This window comes from Pseudophryne corroboree, chromosome 7 (assembly GCF_028390025.1).
Source record: "Pseudophryne corroboree isolate aPseCor3 chromosome 7, aPseCor3.hap2, whole genome shotgun sequence".
Classification (NCBI taxonomy): domain Eukaryota; kingdom Metazoa; phylum Chordata; class Amphibia; order Anura; family Myobatrachidae; genus Pseudophryne; species Pseudophryne corroboree.
Window position 1 is genome coordinate 92987098 of NC_086450.1, and position 22639 is coordinate 93009736.

General features: G+C 46.0%; 1 protein-coding gene across 5 annotated transcripts in view; it reads left to right on the forward strand.

Moving 5' to 3' along the window:
• WIPF1 (WAS/WASL interacting protein family member 1) overlaps positions 1-22174 on the forward strand; it is a 172165-nt gene extending 149991 nt beyond the window's left edge. For 3 of the 5 annotated variants that reach the window (XM_063933426.1, XM_063933425.1, XM_063933427.1), the window contains 2 exons: positions 12424-12475; positions 18990-22174. In XM_063933426.1, the coding sequence (XP_063789496.1) occupies positions 12424-12475; positions 18990-19074 (137 nt within the window). In that variant the 3' untranslated portion in view covers positions 19075-22174. Of the gene's footprint in view, positions 1-12423; positions 12524-18989 lie in introns of all 5 variants that reach the window. The other 2 variants (XM_063933428.1, XM_063933429.1) reach the window with 2 other exon arrangements.
• The last annotated feature ends 465 nt before the right edge of the window (positions 22175-22639 follow it).

Sequence of the window (22639 nt, forward strand, 5' to 3'; positions counted from 1 at the left end):
TAGATAGATAGATAGATAGATATATATATATAAATGGGGGGATAAGCGTACCGGCGACTTGTGTTGTTTAAAATGCAATAGTTAAAAATAGATTTGAAAGCCAAAAATATATAATAATACAAACGAGCTTTAATATCACATAAAAGCGGATCAAAACATAAAATGTACTTCAAAATATTGATAAAAGCATATAAACATAAAAGGTCTTTGTAAAAGGTAAGGAATTCTGACTTAGCTTCAAAGAAGAAGTCAGTTGTGACGAAACGCGTTGGACTCCCTGTGGTGACTCCCTTGCCTATTTTTAAAAGCTAAGTCAGAATTCCTTACCTTTTACAAAGACCTTTTATGTTTATATGCTTTTATCAATATTTTGAAGTACATTTTATGTTTTGATCCGCTTTTATGTGATATTAAAGCTCGTTTGTATTATTATATATTTTTTGGCTTTTAAATCTATTTTTAACTATTGCATTTTAAACAACACAAGTCGCCGGTACCCTTATCCCCCCATTTATATACTTTTCCCAGCAGTACTGTACCAGGATTGCACTCTTAAGGGTTGGCAGACACCAGGGACGTGCAGTCAGGGGAGGCAGGGGAGGCAGTGCCTCCCCTGTCATTAATGAGTAAAATAATACAAAGAAGATACTTATGACACATAAGTATCTTCTTTATTATTTTACCTATCATTATATATGTTCAAATCACTTTGGGAGGCACCGATCGTGGTGCCTCCCGTAGTGATTAGGAAAAGTATGGGGAGCGGGGGGCGGGCACAGGCGGGCCCTAGCAATGGGCTGGAAAAGCCCATTGAAATAACAAGGGAAAGCGGCACCATTAGTGGTGCCGCTTTCCTACAGGGACGTGCTTTCAACCTATGAAAGCAGGTCCCTGTGAGTGAGGCCACAGTGATTGGCCAGCGGATCCGTCACTGGATCCGCTGTCAATCACTGTATGGGGCGGCATCGGTACCTGCGGAGGTGCGGCGGCGGAGGTACGGGAAGCGGCGGGCCGGGCGGCGGAGGTACGGGATGCGGAGAGGCGGGCGGCGGTAGCGGCGGCGGTAGCAGAGTTTTGGCAGCGGAAGCGGTACCCATTTCAAAAATGGCGCCTCAGCGTCATTTTTGAAATTCAAGATGGCCGCCGCGAGCCAATCATGGCTCGCCGCGTCATCGCCCCGCCCCCTCCCGCTGACTTATATAAGTCAGTGCGAGGCAGCGGCTGTCAGTCCGACGGCGGAGGAGGAGCGGAGAAGAGCTCCTGAAGACGCCGTGGAAGTCCTGGATGGGCGGCGGCTATGCAAAAGAGCTTAGCAGCCGCCGCCCACCAGGTGAAGATGCTGGAAGTCCTGGGAAGGCGGCGGCCACGCAAAAGAGCTTAAAGGCCGCCGCCTCCCAGGTGAAGACGTCGTGGAAGTCCTGGATGGGCGGCGGCTATGCAAAAGAGCTTAGCAGCCGCCGCCCACCAGGTGAAGACGCCGGAGGAAGACCCCAGAAGCCCTGGGGAGGTGGCGCCCTCCCAGGTGAAGACGCCGGAAGCCCTGGGAAGGCGGCGGCCATGCAAAAGAGCTTAAAGGCCGCCGCCCCCAGGTGAAGACCCAGTTTAATAAATAATTTTTTAAAGAATGTGTTGTGTGTTTTTTTTAATATTTTCTTTACAGGTGGACTACAGGTGCCAGCGGGCCCTTTATGTCCAGGCATGCTGGCACTTGTGGTTCTCCAAGTGCCAGCATGCTGGGGCAGGCTTGCTGGGACCTGTAGGCCACCTGTAAAGAACAATATTACTATTCTTTGCAGGTGGACTACAGGTGCCAGCGGGCCCTTTTTGTTCGGGCATGCTGGCACTTGTGGTTCTCCAAGTGCCAGCATGCTGGGGCAGGCTTGCTGGGATCTGTAGGCCACCTGTAAAGAACAGAACATACAATGAACCCCGCACCCACCGCCACCAGGGGTGCGGGGCATAGCACTGGGCTATCAGCCCAGTGCTGGTTGTTGCTCGGGAGGGGGGACCCCATTTTGATTTTTTGGGGACCCCACTTTCCGAGGAATTCCAGCCCTGGGCTGACTGGTTTGGGGGGTGTTTAATGGCATGGCAGGGGGACCCCACACTGAGTGTCTCCCCTGCTATGGCATTATCCCCCCTGGCTGGTTCTGCCTGGTGCTGGTTTTAGTGGGGGGGGGGACTGCACTTTTTTTTTTTTTTTTTTTGGGGGGGGGGGGGGGGGGGGGGGGCGAGTTTAGCTGCAGTGCCTCCCCAGGCCCTGACCTCACCGCACGTCACTGGCAGACACCTTTTAACAAGGTTACGTGTGTTTTTTAGCAATTTTATTTTTCATGTTTTACTGAGAACCTACCTCACAAGTGGCGCTGTGTCGTTCCTTTCTACACAATATATATATATATATATATATATATATATATATATATTTCAAAAGCCCTCACTCACACCTGACTGACTGATCACTAATTCTCTTACTTCCCGATATGTTAGGAAGCTGAAATATAACATAGGTATTCCTAAAGTGGGAAATAGGAAAACTATGTACTTAGAATTTTAATAAACCTCCTCTAAGGGGATAAAAAGGGGGTTGACATAATGACGTCATTACCGATGTGTGGCTTGCGTTGTGTGAACGATAACGCCTAAACGGACAACCGGATCAAAATTTGGATTACATTTCCAGTGGGTGGAATTTTATTAACTTAAAAAACGGTCCTGTCACTTTTTACTGTATCTCTCACTCACTCACTCACTCACTCACTCACTCACTCACTCTTCAGTAAGGGGTCTATTCATGAAGCAGTGAAAAGAGTGAAGAAGTTGCCCATGGCAACCAATCAGCTGCTCCATACAATTGTATAGTACAACTTCTCCACTGGCTCACTTCTCCACCCTTTTCACTGCTTCATGAATAGACCACTAATAATTCTCTTACTTCCCGATATGTTAGGAAACTGAAATCTAATATAGGTATTCTTCAGGTGGGAAATAGGAAAACTAAGGGGATGAAAAGGGGGTTGCCATAAAGACATCATTACCGATGCGTGGCTTGCGTTGCGTGAATGATAACGCCCAACCAATCGGATCAAAATTTGGATTGCTCCTCCAGTGTGTAGAATTTAATAAGTACAAAAATGGTCCTGTCACTTTTGACCGTATCTGCTACGAGTGCTCCTCGGTTAACACCAAGAACCATGGATTATTATTTACATACATTAAGACGTCTCAAATTTACATCTCTATAGATTTACCACATTTTTAACACTCATTTATGTTTACAACAGTGAAAATCAGAAACTCCTGTGCGAAGAATGGGTAGAACAGCTAGTATATACAGTATGTATGTGTGTGTATGTATATGTATATATATATATATATATATATATATATATATTTTACAGGGTAATCGGTAAGCTATATCTTTGTCAGTGAAAGGCTTTCAGTTGAAGAGCTCCGCGGGCAGCAGTAACGGGTAGTAGCAGGTTGCCTATCAGATACACATGAGGCTACTGCTATCTCTGCCCCCTTCCCCTCTTTAATTCGGGGTCGGTCCTGATGCTTCTGGACAGCCAGGGCAACCCCAACCTCACTGCTCACTGCTATATCTGAACCAGGAGTCTGTGGAGCGCCCAACTGAGTAGCTGGGGATGGTCTTCAGTTTGCTGGCAGCCGGGCTCCCGACGACCAGCATACCGACGCCGGCATACCGACAGCTTTTCTCCCTCTTGGGGGTCCACACCCCTCCTGGAGGGAGAATAGATTGCGTCACCGTGCCCGCAGAGTGGCGAGCGCAGAGAGCCCGCAAGGGGCTCATTTGCGCTCACCCATCTGTCGGTATGCTGGCGGTCGGGATTCCGGCGCTGGTATGGTGGCCGCCGGGAGCCCGACCGCCGGCATAACATACTACACCTAGTAGCTGGTGCCTGCCTCTAGTTTCTCTTCCCTTGCTACGTTCCTGTGCCTAGTGGGAAATCCGCCACTGGTCTATGTATATCCTGTACTGTGAAACCATTCCTAGGTAACTGTGAGCAGAATAATCTTCAAAAAAGTCTGTTAATAACTTAATGTTGTGCTTAAAAACCTGGTAAATATCTTAAACTAGTTAAAACAGACACCAGGGCCAGATTATATTAGGAGGGTGGTAGCTACTCACATAGGGGCGTATTCATTTAGTGCCGGTTCTTTCGTTCAGGTGAAAAACTGTACTTTTTGGCTGTTTATAGGTCGAATTTACATTCAACCTATTCAATGCCCGTGCCATTTTTTCGACTGAAGGAAAAAAACGTGACGGACGAAAACCAAGTGGATTGTCGAATTTGCCGCTGATCCACGTGTTTTGGCGAATTTGCGGGTGTTTTTGCCCGTTTTTGGAGTCCCTTTTCTCCCATGCCGATTCGTCCACACACAAAAAAACAAATGAAAAGGCATGGGCGAAAAGTGACTTCAGAATGGGCGGAAATGCCCGCAATTGAATACACTAATGTCGAATTAGTGCCATTTCTTCGGGCTAGCCGCAGAAAATGGCCCTAAATGAATACGCCCCATCGGAGCAACCAGGTTTCTGGAAGTCCTGCTGCTGGCAGTCGGGGCTCTGTAATGCTGAGTGTGTGTGTGAGTGTGTGTCAGGGCTATGTGGTGAAGTAAATGGCTCAGGAGAAAAATAGGATTTTAATACCTACCAGTAAATCCTTTTCTCTTAGACCGTAGAGGATGCTGGGGACTCCAAAAGGACCATGGGGTATAGACGGGATCCGCAGGAGATATGGGCACTTTAAGACTTTAAATGGGTGTGAACTGGCTCCTCCCTCTATGCCCCTCCTCCAGACCTCAGTTATAGGAACTGTGCCCAGGGAGACTGACATTTCGAGGAAAAGGATTTTTGTTAAACCAAGGGTGAGATACACACCAGCTCACACCACAACACACCGTACAACATGGCTTTTAACTAACACCAGTTAACGGCATGCACCAAAATCAGCAACAGGCTGATCTTAACTGAAACACAACCGTCGTGTAACCTAAGCAATAACTACTAACAAGTACTGCAGCCAGAGTCCGCACTGGGACGGGCGCCCAGCATCCTCTACGGACTAAGAGAAAAGGATTTACCGGTAGGTATTAAAATCCTATTTTCTCATATGTCCTAGAGGATGCTGGGGACTCCAAAAGGACCATGGGGTTTATACCAAAGCTCCAGACCAGGCGGGAGAGTGCAGACGCCTCTGCAGCACCGACTGAGCAAACACGAGGTCCTCATCAGCCAGGGTATCAAACATGTAGAACTTAGCAAAAGTGTTTGAACCCGACCAAGTAGCTGCTCGGCAAAGTTGAACCGCCGAGACTCCTCGGGCAGCCGCCCAAGATGAGCCCACCTTCCTAGTAGAATGGGCCTTCACCGAATCCGGTAACGGCAATCCAGCCTTAGAATGAGCATGCCGAATCGTATCACAGCTCCAGCGTGCAATAGTCTGTTTAGAAGCAGGAGCCCCAATTTTGTTGGGAGCATACAGGATGAATAGAGCCTCTGTTTTCCTAAAACGAGCCGTTCTGGCTACATAAACTTTCAAAGCTCTTACTACATCGAGAGACTTTGAATCAGCCAAGGCCTCCGTAGCCACAGGCACCACAATAGGTTGGTTAATGTGAAACGAAGAAACCACCTTTGGCAGAAATCGTTGACGAGTTCTCAATTCCGCTCTATCCTCATGGAAGATCAAATAGGGGTTCTTGTGAGACAAAGCCGCTAATTCCGACCCCTGCCTTGCGGACGCCAAGGCTAAAAGCATGACGACTTTCCAAGTGAGAAATTTTAACTCAACCTTTCGTAAAGGTTCAAACCAGTGTGACATAAGAAACGGCAACACCACGTTAAGATCCCATGGTGCCACCGGGGCACAAATGGAGGTTGGATGTGCAGCACTCCCTTCACGAAAGTCTGAACCTCTGGAAGGGCGGCCAATTCTTTTTGAAAGAAAATTGATAATGCCGAAATCTGCACTTTAATGGAGCCCAACTTTAGGCCCGCATCCACACCTGCTTGCAAAAAATGGAGGAAACGACCCAGCTGAAATTCTTCCGTAGGACCCTTCTTAGATTCACACCAAGACACATATTTTCTCCAAATACGTGATAATGCTTCACCGTTACTTCCTTTCTAGCTTTAAGTAGGGTGGGGATGACTTCACTGGGAATACCCTTCCGAGCTAGGATTTTGCGTTCAACCGCCACGCCGTCAAACGCAACCGCGGTAAGTCTTGGAACACGCACGGCCCTTGCTGTAATAGGTCCTCTCTCAGAGGAAGAGGCCAGGGATCTCCTATGAGTAATTCCTGAAGATCCGGATATCAGGCCCTCCGTGGCCAATCTGGAACAATGAGTATCGCCTGAACCTTTGTTCTTCTTATGATCCTTATCACCTTTGGAATGAGTGGAAGCGGAGGGAACACATATACCAACTGAAACACCCACGGTGACACCAGGGCATCCACTGCACTGGCTTGAGGGTCCCTCGACCTGGAACAATACCTCTGAAGCTTCTTGTTGAGGCGAGATGCCATCATGTCTATTTGAGGAATTCCCCAACGACTTGTCACTTCTGCAAAGACCTCTTGATGCAGATCCCACTCTCCTGGATGAAGATCGTGTCTGCTGAGGAAGTCTGCTTCCCAGTTGTCCACGCCCGGAATGAAGACCGCTGACAGAGCGCTTGCATATTTTTCCGCCCAGCGGAGAACTTTTGTGGCCTCCGCCATCGCCGCTCTGCTCTTTGTTCCACCCTGGCGGTTTATGTACGCCACTGCTGTAATGTCCAACTGAATCAGGACGGGCAGACCGCGAAGAAGATGTTCCGCTTGTAGAAGGCCGTTGTAGATGGCTCTCAATTCCAGAATGTTTATGTGCAGACAAGCTTCCTGGCTTGACCATTTTCCCTGTGTGACTGCTCCCCAGCCTCGGAGACTTGCATCTGTGGTCACCAGGACCCAGTCCTGGATCCCGAACCTGCGCCCCTCAGGGAGGTGAGAACTGTGGAGCTACCACAGGAGAGATACTCTGGTCCTGGAGGATAGGCTTATTTTCCGGTGCATGTGCAGGTGAGACCCGGACCACTTGTCCAACAGGTCCCACTGAAACATCCTGGCATGGATCTGCCAAATGGAATGGCTTCGTATGCTGCCACCATCTTCCCCAGCACCCGCGTGCATTGATGTATCGACACTGTTGCCGGTTTCAGAATCTCCTTGACCATGTTCTGGATTTCCAGAGCTTTTTCTATTGGGAGAAACACTCTCTGCAGTTCTGTGTCTAGGATCATGCCCAAGACTGACAGCCGTGTTGTCGGAACCAACTGTGACTTTGGCAAATTTAGGAGCCAACCATGTTGTTACAGGACTGTCAGGGAGAGCGCAACGTTTCTTAGTAACTGCTCCTTTGATCTCGCCTTTATCAGGAGATCGTCCAAGTACAGGATAATTGTGGCACCCCGCTTGCGCAGGATCACCATCATTTCCGCCATTACTTTGGTGAAAACCCTCGGAGCCGTGGAAAGACCAAACGGCAACATCTGAAACTGGTAATGACAATCCTGAACAGCAAATCTCAGGAAAGCTTGACATGCAAGTAGGCATCTTTTATGTCGACTGACACCATAAAATCCCCCCCCCCCTTCCAGACTGGAGATTACTGCTCTGAGAGATTCCATCTTGAATTTGAATTTTTTTAGAAAGAAATTGAGGGATTTTAGGTTCAGAATCGGTCTGACCGAGGCATCCGGCTTCGGGACCACGAACAGGCTTGAATAAAAACCTTCTCCCCGTTGTGACGGGGGGACCGTGACAATAACTTGCTGTAGACACATCGCAGCGCATACTACCTCCCTTTCCGGAAGAGAAGCTGGTAAGTCCGATTTGAAAAATCGGTAAGGGGGCACGTCTTGAAACTCCAGTTTGTGTCCTTGGACCACTATTTCTAGCACCCAAGGATCCAGGACCGAACGAGCCCAGACCTGACTGAAGAGTTGAAGACGTGCCCCCACCGGTGCGGACTCCAGCAGTGGAGCCCCAGCGTCATGCGGTGGATTTGGCTGTGGCCGAGGAGGACTTCTGCTCTTGGGAGCTTGCCACAGCCGGCGACTTTTTTCCTCTTCCCCTACCTCTAGCAGCAAGGAAGGAGGACCCTCGTCCTTTTTTGAATTTATTAGACCGAAAGGACTGCATCTGATAAAGAGGCGTTTTCTTTTGTTGTGCAGGGACATACAGTAGAAAAGATGACTTACCCGCGGTAGCTGTAGATACCAGGTCCGCGAGGCCCTCACCAAACAAAACACCACCTTTATACGGCAGAGCCTCCATAGGCCTCTTAGAGTCCGCATCACCATTCCATTGATGAGTCCATAACGCTCTCCTAGCCGAGATTGCCATGGCATTGGCCCTTGATCCCAAGAGACCAATATCTCTCGCAGCCTCCCTTAGATAGACTGCAGCGTCCCTGATATGACCCAGTGTCAAAAGAATGCTATCCCTATCCAGGGTGTCCAAGTCAGATGATGAGTTATCTGCCCACTTTTCAATTGCACTACTCACCCATGCCGATGCTACGGCAGGTCTGAGCAGCGTACCCGTAGTGGCGTAAATAGATTTCAAAGTAGTTTCCTGCTTACGATCCGCAGGATCCTTTAGGGCCGCCGTGTCAGGGGACGGAAGCACCACCTTCTTGGACAGCCGTGCTAGAGCCTTGTCCACATTGGGGGTTGACTCCCACTTATTCCTATCCTCAGAGGGGAACAGGTATGCCATAATAATTCTCTTGGGAATCAGCAACTTTTTGTCAGGATTTTCCCAAGCCTTTTCAAAAAGAGTGTTCAGTTCATGAGAGGGAGGAAACGTTACCTGAGGTTTCTTTCCTTTAAACATACAGACCCTTGTCTCAGGAACAGAAGGTCTTCCGTGATATGTAACACTTCTTTTATTGCCACAATCATGTACTGAATGCTCTTAGCCAGTTTAGGATTCAACCTGGCATCACCATAGTCGACACTGGAATCCGAATCCGTGTCGTTATCTGTGTCTGCTATTTGGGTAAACGGCCGTTTCTGTGACCCTGAGGGAGACTGCATTTGGGATAAAGCATCTTCCATGGATTGTCTCCATGTTTGGTTCTGAGCCTCAGATTTATCCAATCTCTTATTTAATAAAGCCACATTTGCATTCAAGGCACTCAACATATTTACCCAATCAGCAGTCGGCGGTGCCGACAGATTCACTCCCCCACACTGTTCTGTCCCCACACCAGCCTCCTCCTGGGAAGAGCCTTCAGCCTCAGACATGTCGACACTTGTACCGACACCACTATCACACCGGCTATAGGGGACAGACCCAAAATAAGGCCTATCAGAGGAATACAGAGGGAGTTTGCCAGCTCACACCCAGCGCCCAACCCGGTCTGAAAGTATATAATAATGCCCCAGACCTGTCAGCGCTGTTTAAAATAATAAGCAACACCAAAATTTGCTGTGCCCCCCCCCCCGTTTAGCACCCTGCTACTTGTGACAGAAGTGTAGGAGGCCAGGACTAGCGTCTCTGTAGCTCACAGTGGAGAGAAAATGGCGCTGAGTAGAGCTGGAAGGAACAAGTCCTGCCCCCTTCATGGCGCGCTTATGTCCTGCTATTTTTTAAAATACTGGCGGGGGTCGGTATACAGTGCCTATGCACTGTATACTACTTTTGCCAGGCAGAATTTGAGGTATTATTGCTGCACAGGGCACCCCCCCCCCCTGCGCCCTGCACCCATGTAGTGCCGCTTGTGCGTGGGAGCAATGGCGCGCAGCGCGACCGCCGTGCGGTACCTCCGAGACTGAAGTCTTCTGCCATCTGTAATGAAGTCTTCTTTGCTTCGGTTACTCACCCGGCTTCTTTCTGCTGGCTCTGTGAGGGGGACGACGGCGCGGCTCCGGGAACGAGCAGCTAGGCTATACCAAGTGATCAGACCCTCTGGAGCTAATGGTGTCCAGTAGCCTAAGAAGCAGAGCCTTTAACTCACAGAAGTAGGTCTGCTTCTCTCCCCTCAGTCCCACGAAGCAGGGAGCCTGTTGCCAGCAGTGCTCCCTGAAAACAATAAACCTAAAAAAAGTCTTTTTTCAGAGAAACTCAGAAAGCTCCCCTGGTGTGTGTCCAGTCTGTCTGGGCACAGAATCTAACTGAGGTCTGGAGGAGGGGCATAGAGGGAGGAGCCAGTTCACACCCATTTAAAGTCTTAAAGTGCCCATGTCTCCTGCGGATCCCGTCTATACCCCATGGTCCTTTTGGAGTCTCCAGCATCCTCTAGGACGTATGAGAAATGGCTAGTAACAGAGCCAGATTTACACACCATACATGAGGCCAAGGGTGCATGTGGGCATTATACACAGGTGCAGCAGTATACACATGTGGGCATTATACACAGGTGCAGCAGTATATACATGTGGGCATTATACACAGGTGCAGCAGTATATACATGTGGGCATTAAACACAGGTGCAGCAGTATATACATGTGGGCATTATACACAGGTGCAGCAGTATATACATGTGGGCATAACACACAGGTGCAGCAGTATATACATGTGGGCATTATACACAGGTGTAGCAATATATACTGCTGGAAATTTGGTGAGTGGTGATCAGAGAGGATCAGTACCGACACCGGGATCCCGACAGAAACAATCCCGACAGGGGGGTGAGCGCAACGCAGCCCCTTGCGGGCCCAGTGCCTCGCTACGCTCGGCACACTCATTTATTCTCCCTCTATGGGTGTCGTGGACACCCACAGAGGGAGAATATGTTGGAATTGTGCCGGTCGGGATCCCGTCCGGCGGGATCTTGACCGCATCCCGATCAGAGATGTGCAGAAAAGATAGGAGAGGAGGCACTGCCACACCTGTCATGGATTTTTTACTCCAGAGGTTTGACTATAAAAAAGATTAGAATAATACAAAGAAGATATTTCTAATATATTGTTTGTACATTTCATATACTTTATACAGTCAAAACTCTGGCATATACTTTAGTATGACAGGAAAGACTCTGCCTCACCTCACTGCATGTCACTGGTGTAAGTAGCATTAACCTTTTAAAAATATAGATGCTGTATTTCTGTAATGGCCAGGCTATAATGATGCTGCACTATTTACACCAATACTGGCACGTGTATGCTCACCAGTCCCCGCACAGCTCCTGGGCAGTCTGGGGGGTACAGGACACCAGTAGCCCACAGCAGCTAACTGTGAATGGCATCTGCGGGGTATGGGAGAGGCGAGCACAGGACCCCGCTCCTCCGTTGGCGCACAGTATATATTTAAATCAGCTGAGCCGGTAATCTGCCTCCTCACCCGCATCTCCTGCAGTCCCAGTACTGACCCCTCCTCCTCCCGGTCACTGCACTGCTCACCCGACACAGGGTCTGCCAGACTGATTCATCTTCTCCCCCCACCGGTACATGGCTACACGTGTCCCCGATGCCTCCACTCTGAGCACTGCGGGACTGTTTGGTGGTTCCTGCATCTGTTTCCTGGTTACTGCTGCTACTTTTTGCTGAGCCCGGGATGGCAAGTAACCTGGTGTTGCAGCATAGGCAGGAGAAGGGGGTGCCCCCTTTATATAGAGGACACTATATGGAGGGTTATGGGGGTGCAGTATATGGTGGGGGGTGCAGAATATGGACGTGGATGAGGGTGCAGTGTATATAGGGGCAGTACATAGGGAGTGTGTGTGTGTGTGTGTGTGTGTCACAGAGGTGACTATATTTAAAAAGTCTGCATCTCTCTCTCCTCTGTCCACTTCACTCTCTCCCCAGTCCCTATCTAACCCAACCCCTCCCCTATGTTCTATCTGCCCTTACCCCCCCCCTCTATCCCCAGTCCCTATATGCCCCTACCCCCACTCTCTCTCACCAGCCCCCTCTCAGTCTCTACGTATGCAGCAAGTGTGAAACAGTCAGAGCAGTATTATGAATATGACCAGCAGCAGGTTAGGAGGCTAAAACATCTCCCTGCAGTATCACTTTCAGTTTGAGTCATTTGGTCCATGTGGTGGCCTCTAGTGGCCACCAGCGCACATAACAGAGGTGAGACGCAAAGTTGGCTTTTATAATATAGGATGTGAGATAATGGCCTTCTTCTGAGTTAAAAGTATAATATGTAAGTCACCAAGTAGTTGTGTGATCACAGAAATGCACACGGTTGTTTCTAGTCATTTTAATAACCAAAAGTAGATAATAGTGTCTTATTCTTACTAAAAATGAGCATAATAATGAAGCAAGAACTCATCAATGACATCAGAATTTACAGATTTATGTAGATATTATTTACAGGGGTTTCATCTAATATTAGCATAATTTGTGTATTTTATTGGTACTATCCATGTATAATTTTACGTATTGTTGTGATGTTTCAGGTGGCTCTTCCAGAAGAGAGCGAGGTGCCCCTCCTTTGCCTCCGATACCTAGGTGAAATGGACCTCCAAGTGCCAAAGATACCTGCGTTTATCATAGGAGGTCATTTCACATCTTATTATGTGTTATTGTTGTTGGAATCTGTCAGAAAAAGACCACATGGAATTATGTTGATTCCTAGGTGCAGGTGTGATACCACCACCCACCACTGACTGCGCTGTTGCCCTCTGATTCAGCAGCTACGACAAACCAAACCCTATTGATTTATCTCCTATGACTATAAAAGAAGGAATTTAATTGATATAAAGGTTGCTCATATCTTACGGTGTTCATTCCATGTATAATTCCATTCTATTTACTGAATGGACATGATGGGTTTTTTTTTTTTAATTCACTGTGTGTTTGACTAGTTAAAACAATGATCTGTGATGGTGATCTATAAATGCCTCCCTGCTTTATTTGTGCATTTACATTCCCAGCTATCTGTGTTGCTAGAGTACAGAATGGACTATGTACTAAGCCAGCTTTTCAGATATGGGTGGTGGTCTAATTTTTGCACTATGTGCATAGTTTATGTTAAGGCTCATACACACAGGCAATTGTATCCTCCATTAAACACATGTTCTCATGGCCTGGTAAACATGATGTAATGCTGATTGGTCAATGTACAAACACCAAGTAGTTCTATGATCACAGAAATGCACAAACACAATTTCTAGAAAGTGTTTGCTCTGCATTAATGTTAGTATCTGCAGTGTTTGCGGTTGTTAGTGGTCGGTACACAATAGACTATGCTGCAGGGAAGACTTGAAAAGTCCCTTTGAATGCTTTGTTAAAAGTGAGGTCATTCACCGCTATTGTTTCTCAGTAGCTATGGGGTAAATTTACCAAAAGGTCAATTTCAAACGATTTTAATCGATAACAAATCGATGTTGTGTTTTGGGGCTAACACACATATTTATTAACAGATGATTTTTTTTATATTGATTTTTAAGTGTTAGCAAATGTATGATTTAGCCTCTGAAACACAACATTGATTTAGAACGATTTGCAAAACTTGGCCATTAGTAAATTCATCCTTATGGGTACAAGCCCTTCGTTACATGAAGTGAGCAATACAAGATATATTAAAATACATTTCATTATCAAAACAGTCTTTATCCTACTGTAGCACTGTAAGTAGGAAGTTGTAGCCTTCTCTGTCTTACGGAGCCTCAGTATGAGTATTGGTCAATGACTGGGACAGACAACACAGCAAGCATGGTGGTACTGTGACTAGCCATTTTGCCCACATGCTGTCACCGAGCTAAAGTAGTGCAGGAAATGTGAGGGTCACTCGGGAGGCAAAGTTCTACAGCATGGGGTCAGAACTATACAGGAGAGCAAGCTTGTACTAGCCATGGCTACCAATAGGGTATCCTGTATTTAGGTCAACCTCACTTAGGTCGACAGTCATTAGGTCGACCACTATTGGTCGACATACAATAGGTCGACATGATCAGTAGGTTGACATAGCAAAGATCGACACATGCAAAGATTGAAAAGGGTTTTAATTTTTTTTAAATATTTAAACGTTTTCTACCCTTACTATACATGTGGACAACAATTGACAGGGGCGACACCAGGCCTACTTGCACCCTGAGCGAGATTTTCTTAAGCGCCCCCCTCCCATGCGCGTGCAGAAGGGAAGGTAGGTGTAGCCTCGCAACTATGTATTATGTTAGCAAATTATAAAAATATATATATTGTATTATCACACATTATCACCCCAGTATAGTGCCAGTTACACATAATGCCTCAGTATAGTGCTAGTTACACATAATGCTCCAAGTTTAGTATCAGATACACGTAATGCCCTAGTATAGTGAAAGTTACACGTAATGCCTCAGTATAGTGCCAGTTACACATAATGCCCCTGTATAGTGCCAGTTACACATAATGCCTCAGTATAGCTCCAGTTACACATAATGCTCCAAGTATAGTGCCAGTTACACATAATGCCTCAGTATAGCTCCAGTTACACATAATGCTCCAAGTATAGTGCCAGTTACACATAATGCCTCAGTATAGTTCTAGTTACACATAATGCTCCAAGTATAGTGCCAGTTACACATAATCCCTTAGTATAGTTCCAGTTACACTTAATGCTCAAGTATAGTGCGTTACATGTAATGCCTCAGTATAGTTCCAGTTACACGTAATGATCCAAGTATAGTATCAGATAAACGTAATGCCTCAGTATAGTGCCAGTTAAAAATAATGCCCCGGTATAGTGCCAGTTACACATAATGCCTCAGTATAGTGCCAGTTACATATAATGCTCCAAGTATAGTATCAGATACATGTAATGCCCCAATATAGTACCAGATACACATAATGCCCCAAATAGTGGCAGATGCACATAACACCCCTATTAGTGCTGCTCACCGCAACTGGGCTAGGCTGGCCTCTGCTGCTGGGTGCTGCTGCTACTGGGCTCTGTTCCTACACTTGCACCTTTCTCTCCTCACATCAGGGAAGGGGTCTATGATCCTCCTATAAACTGACCATTTTGTCCAAGTAGGGCCACAGCTTCTTGCCACACACCTCTATGAGGAGGCTCAGGAGCTTGGTTAGGGTTAACTACAGCTCCTTGGAGGGCTCTATGATTTCAGGGTTATCCAGGTGCTGTGTGACCACTGGGCTTTGGTTTATGTTGGCCAAACAGTATCTGAGGATTTGGTTATCCAGCTTTCTGCACCTCTCCATGGGGTCTGCCAGGCACTTGAGCAGCAGTTTTAGTAGCTCCCTCCCTCGCAGTATTAGGTTCCCGTGCAGAACCCCGCTGGGGAGCCTCTCAACCTCTGGTTCCTGCTGCATGGCGGCTAGTGCTTTGATCAAGGTGCTCTTGCTACCATCGCTGAGGCAGTCCAGCTGCCGGGCCAGGACCTGGGACACTTTGGATGTCACATGTTGCTCACGTCACCCCCTTCTCATACAGCCCATAAGAGAGAGATTTCCATCTCTCTCCCTTTTCAGGTTCCTCAGTCTGTCTCCCTCTGCCAGGTGCCCCCCTCTGCCAGAAGCAGCTGCCAGCGCCGGAGACCGCCCCAACAACACTTACTAGCACCTTGGACGGGTTGTCCTCATCACTGATCACCAGGTTGTCCATCCTGGTGCTCGGCCCCGACAGTGGTCTGGACTGTCTCTCTAGCAGCCAGACTCCGGTGTTGGGTGTGGCCAGCTTGTTCATGGGCTTTACCATGATCATGAAGGTGTCGGAGTCGGCTCCATCTGTGTCTAAAACCTGCAGGATCCGCTTCAGCCAGGACTCGCTTGCCGGCGGCTGATAGGCGATCTGCAGCTCCTACACATCCCGCTGAGTGAAGGTGATGTGTAGAAGGGTGATGGGCGCGATCTTGTGGTTGGTGCTGACTGAGCCGTCCACCTCCAGGGCCAGAGGGCTGCCCAGGTGAAGATGAGCTCCCCGGGCTCGGACTCCACACCCTCGGGCACCAGCATCTCCGGGATCAGCGCTGTCAGCACAAGCTGTCCCACCTCCATCATCAGCATGTAACCCTAGTAACCACGGAGTGCTTCCCCAACTCAGTCCAGCACGGTAAACTTGCACATACAATGCAACTCTATCAGCATTAGAATGGCCAGCCGCCCTTAACAACCTGGAGCCCAGCACAGCCACTCTAGTCGAACGTGCCTGCAGCCGGCCCTGACGATTGGGAATAGTAACCTGTGCCGAATGCAGCAGTAGTGGAGCGAGGCACCTTGCCCAAAGCATGGCGAGCAAATTGAGCCATGCGAGGGGACACAGTGCACTAATTGGGGTTCCCGGTCACTGTACGAAGAAAACGACATCAAAAAAACTCCAAAAACTCATGTCGACCCTTCTCCATGTCGACCTCATGACCATGTCGACCTAGGTATCAATAAAAGTCTAATTGATACCTAAATTGTTATTTATCTGTTTGACATCAATACAATCTATGATTCACACCTGTGACATAATATTATAAAGACTACATACTGTAGACAAGGTGAACACTGACACCCCATAAGTTCAATTATCAGGGGCTGAGCGCTGTGTTGTACATACTCTGCAATTTTTCTGGTAGGATAGATCACCTACAAACATCAGCAGCTCGCCATACTCATTAGGTAGTTGACATTGCCTCAGTGCGCAGGTGGTAACCCTCTAAAATTTTAATCTGTGTATGCAACAAGCCCGCGACACTTCCATTATATGCCCATAAGACAAACCATCTCTTAAGTCACCACCTTGTCACTGCCCAGGAACCTCTAATACATTTTCGAAATGTTTCTAAGACCGCACAACTCAAGTCCGGCCTTGTGCTCTGGACACATGTACAGCGTGACTTGGACGCAAGTGCAGAAACAAACAACAGCTGCACTGTTCCTTACTGCTCTGCTCCTGAACGTCCCTCTTCATTTATGATTCCCATCTCCTGTGTGCTGATAGGAAAGGTGTTTAAACAATCATAAATTGTGAGGGAAGTCCAGAGCATTGTGTATCTGATGGGAAGGGTCATGTTGGAGAATCTGATGAAGACCATACAAAGAAATACTTAAATGTAACTATTTGGGGATGATGGTCTGCTTCATATGAAAATAACTATGTTCTCATCGTTCAGTTCTTGCTTGCAGTGATCTAGGTAGCTTGCACATCACATACTTGAAACAACTGTGAAATTCATTTGGTACAAGACGCAACACCCTTTCAATTCTATAAAGCTGTCTTTCTACATAGACCCCTAGCAATAAACAAATATTGCATGATGCATGAGATGGAAACGATGTATGGAATATTTATTAAAACAATTGCAAACTTGCACGGTGCGGTAAACCAGAGCATCCACGCAGTACGCATGGACTTAGCATGGTGGCCTTTCTTTCCAGGTGACATCTGTTCCAGCATTCTGTGTGTACGTTCTCATACTCTAGATCAGTGGTTCTCAACCGCGGTCCTCAAGTACCCCCAACAGTTCATGTTTTCCAGGTCGCCTCACAGGATTGCAAGTGAAATAATTTGCTCCACCTGTGGGTCTTTTAAAATGTGTCAGTGAGTAATGAATACACCTGTGCACCTGCTAGGTGACCTGGAAAACATGAACTGTTGGGGGGTACTTGAGGACCGAGGTAGAGAATCACTGCTCTAGATATCAGTGCATTGCATTTGGTCTGAGCTGCATTCAGCTGAGCTGTACTGAGTGCACACAGCCTAATGAAAGGCTAAGAGAAGGGTCTGTTTAATTACTATGGCTTACTGTGCTGTGCAGGCTTGCACTTGTTGTGGCAATTAACAACTATGAACGATGACTATTGCATACCTCCCAACATGACCCTCTCCAGGAGGGACAGAATGCTCTGCTCCTGGACTTCGCTTTTAAGTTATAATTGCCATCACCTGTGCTGAAACACCTTTCTTATCCATTAGCCTGTTCAACACAGGTACCGGCAATCATGAATTAAGAGAAAATCCAGGAGCAGAGCATTGTGTCCCTCCTGGAGAGGGTCATGTTGGGAGGTATGCTATTGAACTTACTAGTTGGAAGTGTGACAATGCTCAGTATGCTGTTGCACTTCAAGGTATATTCATTGTGTTCATAGAACGGTTACAATCGCTCACCGGGCCTGGTTCAGATGCGGTCGCAATTTCGATGGTGTTGCAACTAAGCGATTATAGTCAGATTGCGCATGCGTCGCTGCCGCAGTGCACACGCGCCAAGGCACCTTTATGATGCCGCTTGCAGTGAGGAATAATTTGCAGAGTGATTGACAGGAAGAGGACGTTTAGCGGAGGTAACAGAGTGTTGGCAAAAACACAGACGCGTCATGACCGTTTTTTGGTTCGTGTCTCAGCGTGCGACTGCGGTTTCGGACGCATAAAACAGGGAGCCAGCGTTGCAGATCCCACAACCATTTTATGTGGCCATGGTGGCACTCTTGAGTCGATGTTGCTTGCATTTGCATTGTGACGGAGTACGCAGTTTCTGAGCATGTTGTGATGGCTTTAGTGGGTGCTGTGGGCTGCTGATACACTTGCCATGCCTCGCAGTTCCGTCCCTATAAAAGATGGCTGCTGCGTCGGCATAGCGACCATATCGGAATCAGGCCCACTCTGCATTCATTCTCAATACAGAATTAACGTAGATATTCCTGACAAAACTGTTGTTTAATAGCTTTACTGCCAAAGAAGTTTGTTTTCGGTAACCAAAGAAAAAGCACAAATAGGCTAAAGTATATAATCATATTATATTAGTTTACATTTTTAGTTTACTTATATATATTGTATGTATTTTGGAACAATTGATTTTTATAAAATGAAGGACTTATCAGCTTTCTTTCCACTGCACCTACATTAATGAAATTTTTTTTATGCTATCTTACACAACGCATTGTTATCTCTGTTTTCTTATCTAACTTAGTGCTGTTATAAATGCACTGCAATATAAATGTACAGTTTCGTTATAATAGCCATAAACACCCAGAGCCATAGTAATGATTAATGTATCGGTGTGTTCATCAGTGATTTTTATATTTTTCTTTATTTAAGACTGCAGGCAAAACCAGAACTGCTGAGCTGCACTCAGACTATGCAGAGTGACAACTTCATAGTGCAATTTGGGCTACACATGTAAGTGTACACTGGGAGAGGTGCAACTATTTGCTGCATGGACCAAGCGGCTGGTTCTCTTTCGGCATCACTGGGGCCTGTTAGTGCAGCTGGAAGATGACCACACAGTACACACACAGGCCGGTAGACCAGATTATTGGGCATAACGGTCCGTATTGCACACATACAATGTGCTACCTTTCCAATTAGTTATTATCAGTGGGTCTGGCCGACTGTGCTTGCCTTGTATGCACTAAACAGCATAGCAAACAACATATTGAATACACTTATTTTTCTGCCCTGGAGGCAAATATTCTTTCTATGTGAATGATCAAACTATAACCTGTTCCAGGTATACAGATGTGTTGTACAGAAGCCATCGTGTCTCATCACTAAGGCAGCAAATGACAAATAAATGTTTGGTGGCGCTGGCGCTACCACTGTAGTCAAAACAAAAAGTAATTAGAAGTAGATTTAAATACATATAACCATTAGTCTAAAGTTCAAATAATAAGTGAAATATACTCAGACGATTTCCTCTATGGGTAGCCAATTAAAGAAAGTGCGGCACCCAATGTTATTTTTTTATTTACATATTTTAATGTGTGAGCATAGGACATTACTGAGTCCATCGTCCCCGCTAAACTAGCCTTAATACCCTAACCAAAACCGCTAAAGCAACCCTAGCCCAAACCTCTAAACCATCCTTAATACCCTAAAGTATAGGGCCTAAACTAACCCTAATACCTTGACCCCATAGTGCAGACTGGATGGGCTATATTGTTCTTACTTGCTGTCATATTCTATACTTCTATGTCCCTTTCTTATTGCATTGTAAAGTAGAATAAAAGACATATGCCCATGGGTTTCAACCTTTTATAAAAGTCTAAAGAAAAGCCACACAAAAAAAAATCAAAATGTTTAATCCAGTTTTCTTTTAAAATGTGACAAAATACCAGTATATACAGTCAGATGACACAAAACTTCCCAGAGACACAACACATTATGGGGTAGATTTATCAAAGCTTGGAGAGAGATAAAGTGAAGAGAGATTAAGTACCAACCAATCAGCTTCTATGTGTCATTTTTCAAACACAGCCGCAAACACTTGGCAGTTAGAAGCTGACTGGTTGGTACTTTTTCTCTCTCCACGGTTTAATACAGCTCCCCCTATGTATTTGTGACTATTATATAATATTGTTTGTGCTTGTTTGTTCAGTATATCTACTTTAATTAAATTATTTTTGTGACTGAAACAAGGGCTGACAAATTCCAACCCATATTTCAGTGTGCATTCTCCTGCATAAAATCTGGACGTCAGATGATGAGAATATGAACAATTTACTCTTAACATATTGCTTAATAGTGTTTTGTTTCTTTATTCCAAGCATGTAATAATTTATTACCTGTTTATTAACTAGAACTTAGTTACTTTCCCAATAATCTTACAATTTGTTCAGGGGTAAATTATGTGTAATATGTATTCAAGGAAACCTATATAATAATGTGTCATACAGATTTGTGTATAAAATGTAAGATGCATGATACTGCAAGTGCATATAATATATACTGTATATATGATGGCCATTAAGGTCAGCACAGAAGCGTTGCCAACAAGTTTAAGGAACCTATGTCAAAATGTCTAGTTTTGCCTAATATTGTTATATATCAGGGTACAGTAAACTGGCTTTCACTTTGTTGGCCAATTTAATTTGAAATCAAGACTTCCACCTATGAACTTTATTTCTAAATTTGATTGATTGATGGGTACATCAGTGAGTGCATTAAACACATCAGGGTAGATTTACTAAATGTAATTCATTTCAAAGCTACCAATCATCCTGTTGCCGCTTTAAAACTACCGGTCAAAGCTGTTGACGATCGGTAGCTTTAAAAAAACGACATTTAGTAAATCTTCCTCATAAGCCTCTTAATAAATGAATGTTCAGACTGTATGCCACATGTCATCTCTCTGTGTGTGGCAGATTGTGGAATAAGAACGGATAATATCAATTCTCAATAGCTTCATTCTCCTACATGGGTGAAAAAGTGTGTAAATAAAAGTCAGACATTTTGTACTCCCAAAAAATACAGACATGAAAGTAAAAAAAATTTTTTTGTTCTAAATGAATACATAAAATTATATTGGTTATACATTTATGTTGGAAATGACAATGAATAAGGAACAAGTAACTTGTTCAGTTACATATTAAATGTATTTAACAATAGGACATACAGAGGGACCAGGCACAATCATAATAATTTGTTCAATTTGTTACGTCAACAAAGTATTAATTAGCTCCCTGCACACTTTTATGTGAATTACTGGATACGTAGCCTACTGATGTACGGGTGCTAAAGTACTGTATGTAACATACCAAGATATTTGAGAGCTTCTGTTTGACATCTTTAATGATTAAGGGTAAAGGGGGGTACTCACGGGAGAGATGTGTGCTGACACAGACCGCTCAGCACACATCTCTCACCCCGCTCAGCACAGCGAGGGGGAAAGCCGACGGTGAAGTGAGCGACCCGCTAGATTGAGCCTGCAATCTAGCACCGGCGATAGCGATGCGCGCGGCCGCGCATCGCTATCGCTGGAGGGCATGCACACGGCAGATCCGTGCTTAAAATCTAAGCAATCTAGCAAGATTGCTTAGATTTTCAACATGGATCTCTCCGTGTGTACCCCCTTAAAGGCCCATATAGACGGGCCGATGCGGGGAGAGATGTGTGCTGAGCGTGCGGGGGGAGGCGGGCGCTCACTTCACCCAGCGGGTGAAATGAGCGACCCGCTAGATTGGCCTGCACGGTAGGCCAATCTAGCACCAGCGATAGCGATGTGCGGGGCTGCGCATCGCTATCGCTGTAGGGGCTACACACGGAGCAATCAGGCTGATATTCTAAGCAATCTAGTCAGATTGCTTAGAATATCGCTCTGTGAGTACCCCCCTTAAGAATGGATACGGAGGATTACAATGATTTATGATCTTGTCTGAGTTAAGAAACAAATCAGTACATTTTCTGTAATAAAACGTGTATGCAATATTACCAAAGATGTGTAGGATGCAATAAATACTCTTTTGAAATTTGTATAAAATAAATGTTTACAGGTGTTTTTGAAATTTGCTTGTATGGTGTGTTTTATGTCCACCCAAAACCCAAAATGTGGAAAAAGTTGTCTCATGATCCGTTTGTTCAGTAACAAATGAAATACAGGTATATGAGGGTGGTTCAATTAGTAAAGTAACGAGACCTCTTACGTGTGTAATGTTCTCGGTTTCATTCTAATTTTCTGCCAAGCCAGAGCAGGTAGACCATTACTTTCCCTCATGGCCATTAGCCTCTACCTCGTATTAGTCATACTGTCCCAACATCTGGTGTAAGATGGCGGGCTGGCAGAAGCATGGTCACACATTAAGGTGCATAGTGTTATCTGATTTCTGCGTCTAAAAGGCACATCAGCAGCTGACCTTCATCGCCAACTTGGCGAGGTGTACGGTGATAACGTCATGTCACAGAAACAGGTTTGGGTTTGGTACAGGGAGTGACACCACAGTGCCGGCTCCTCAGCAGCGACAGGGAGCCGG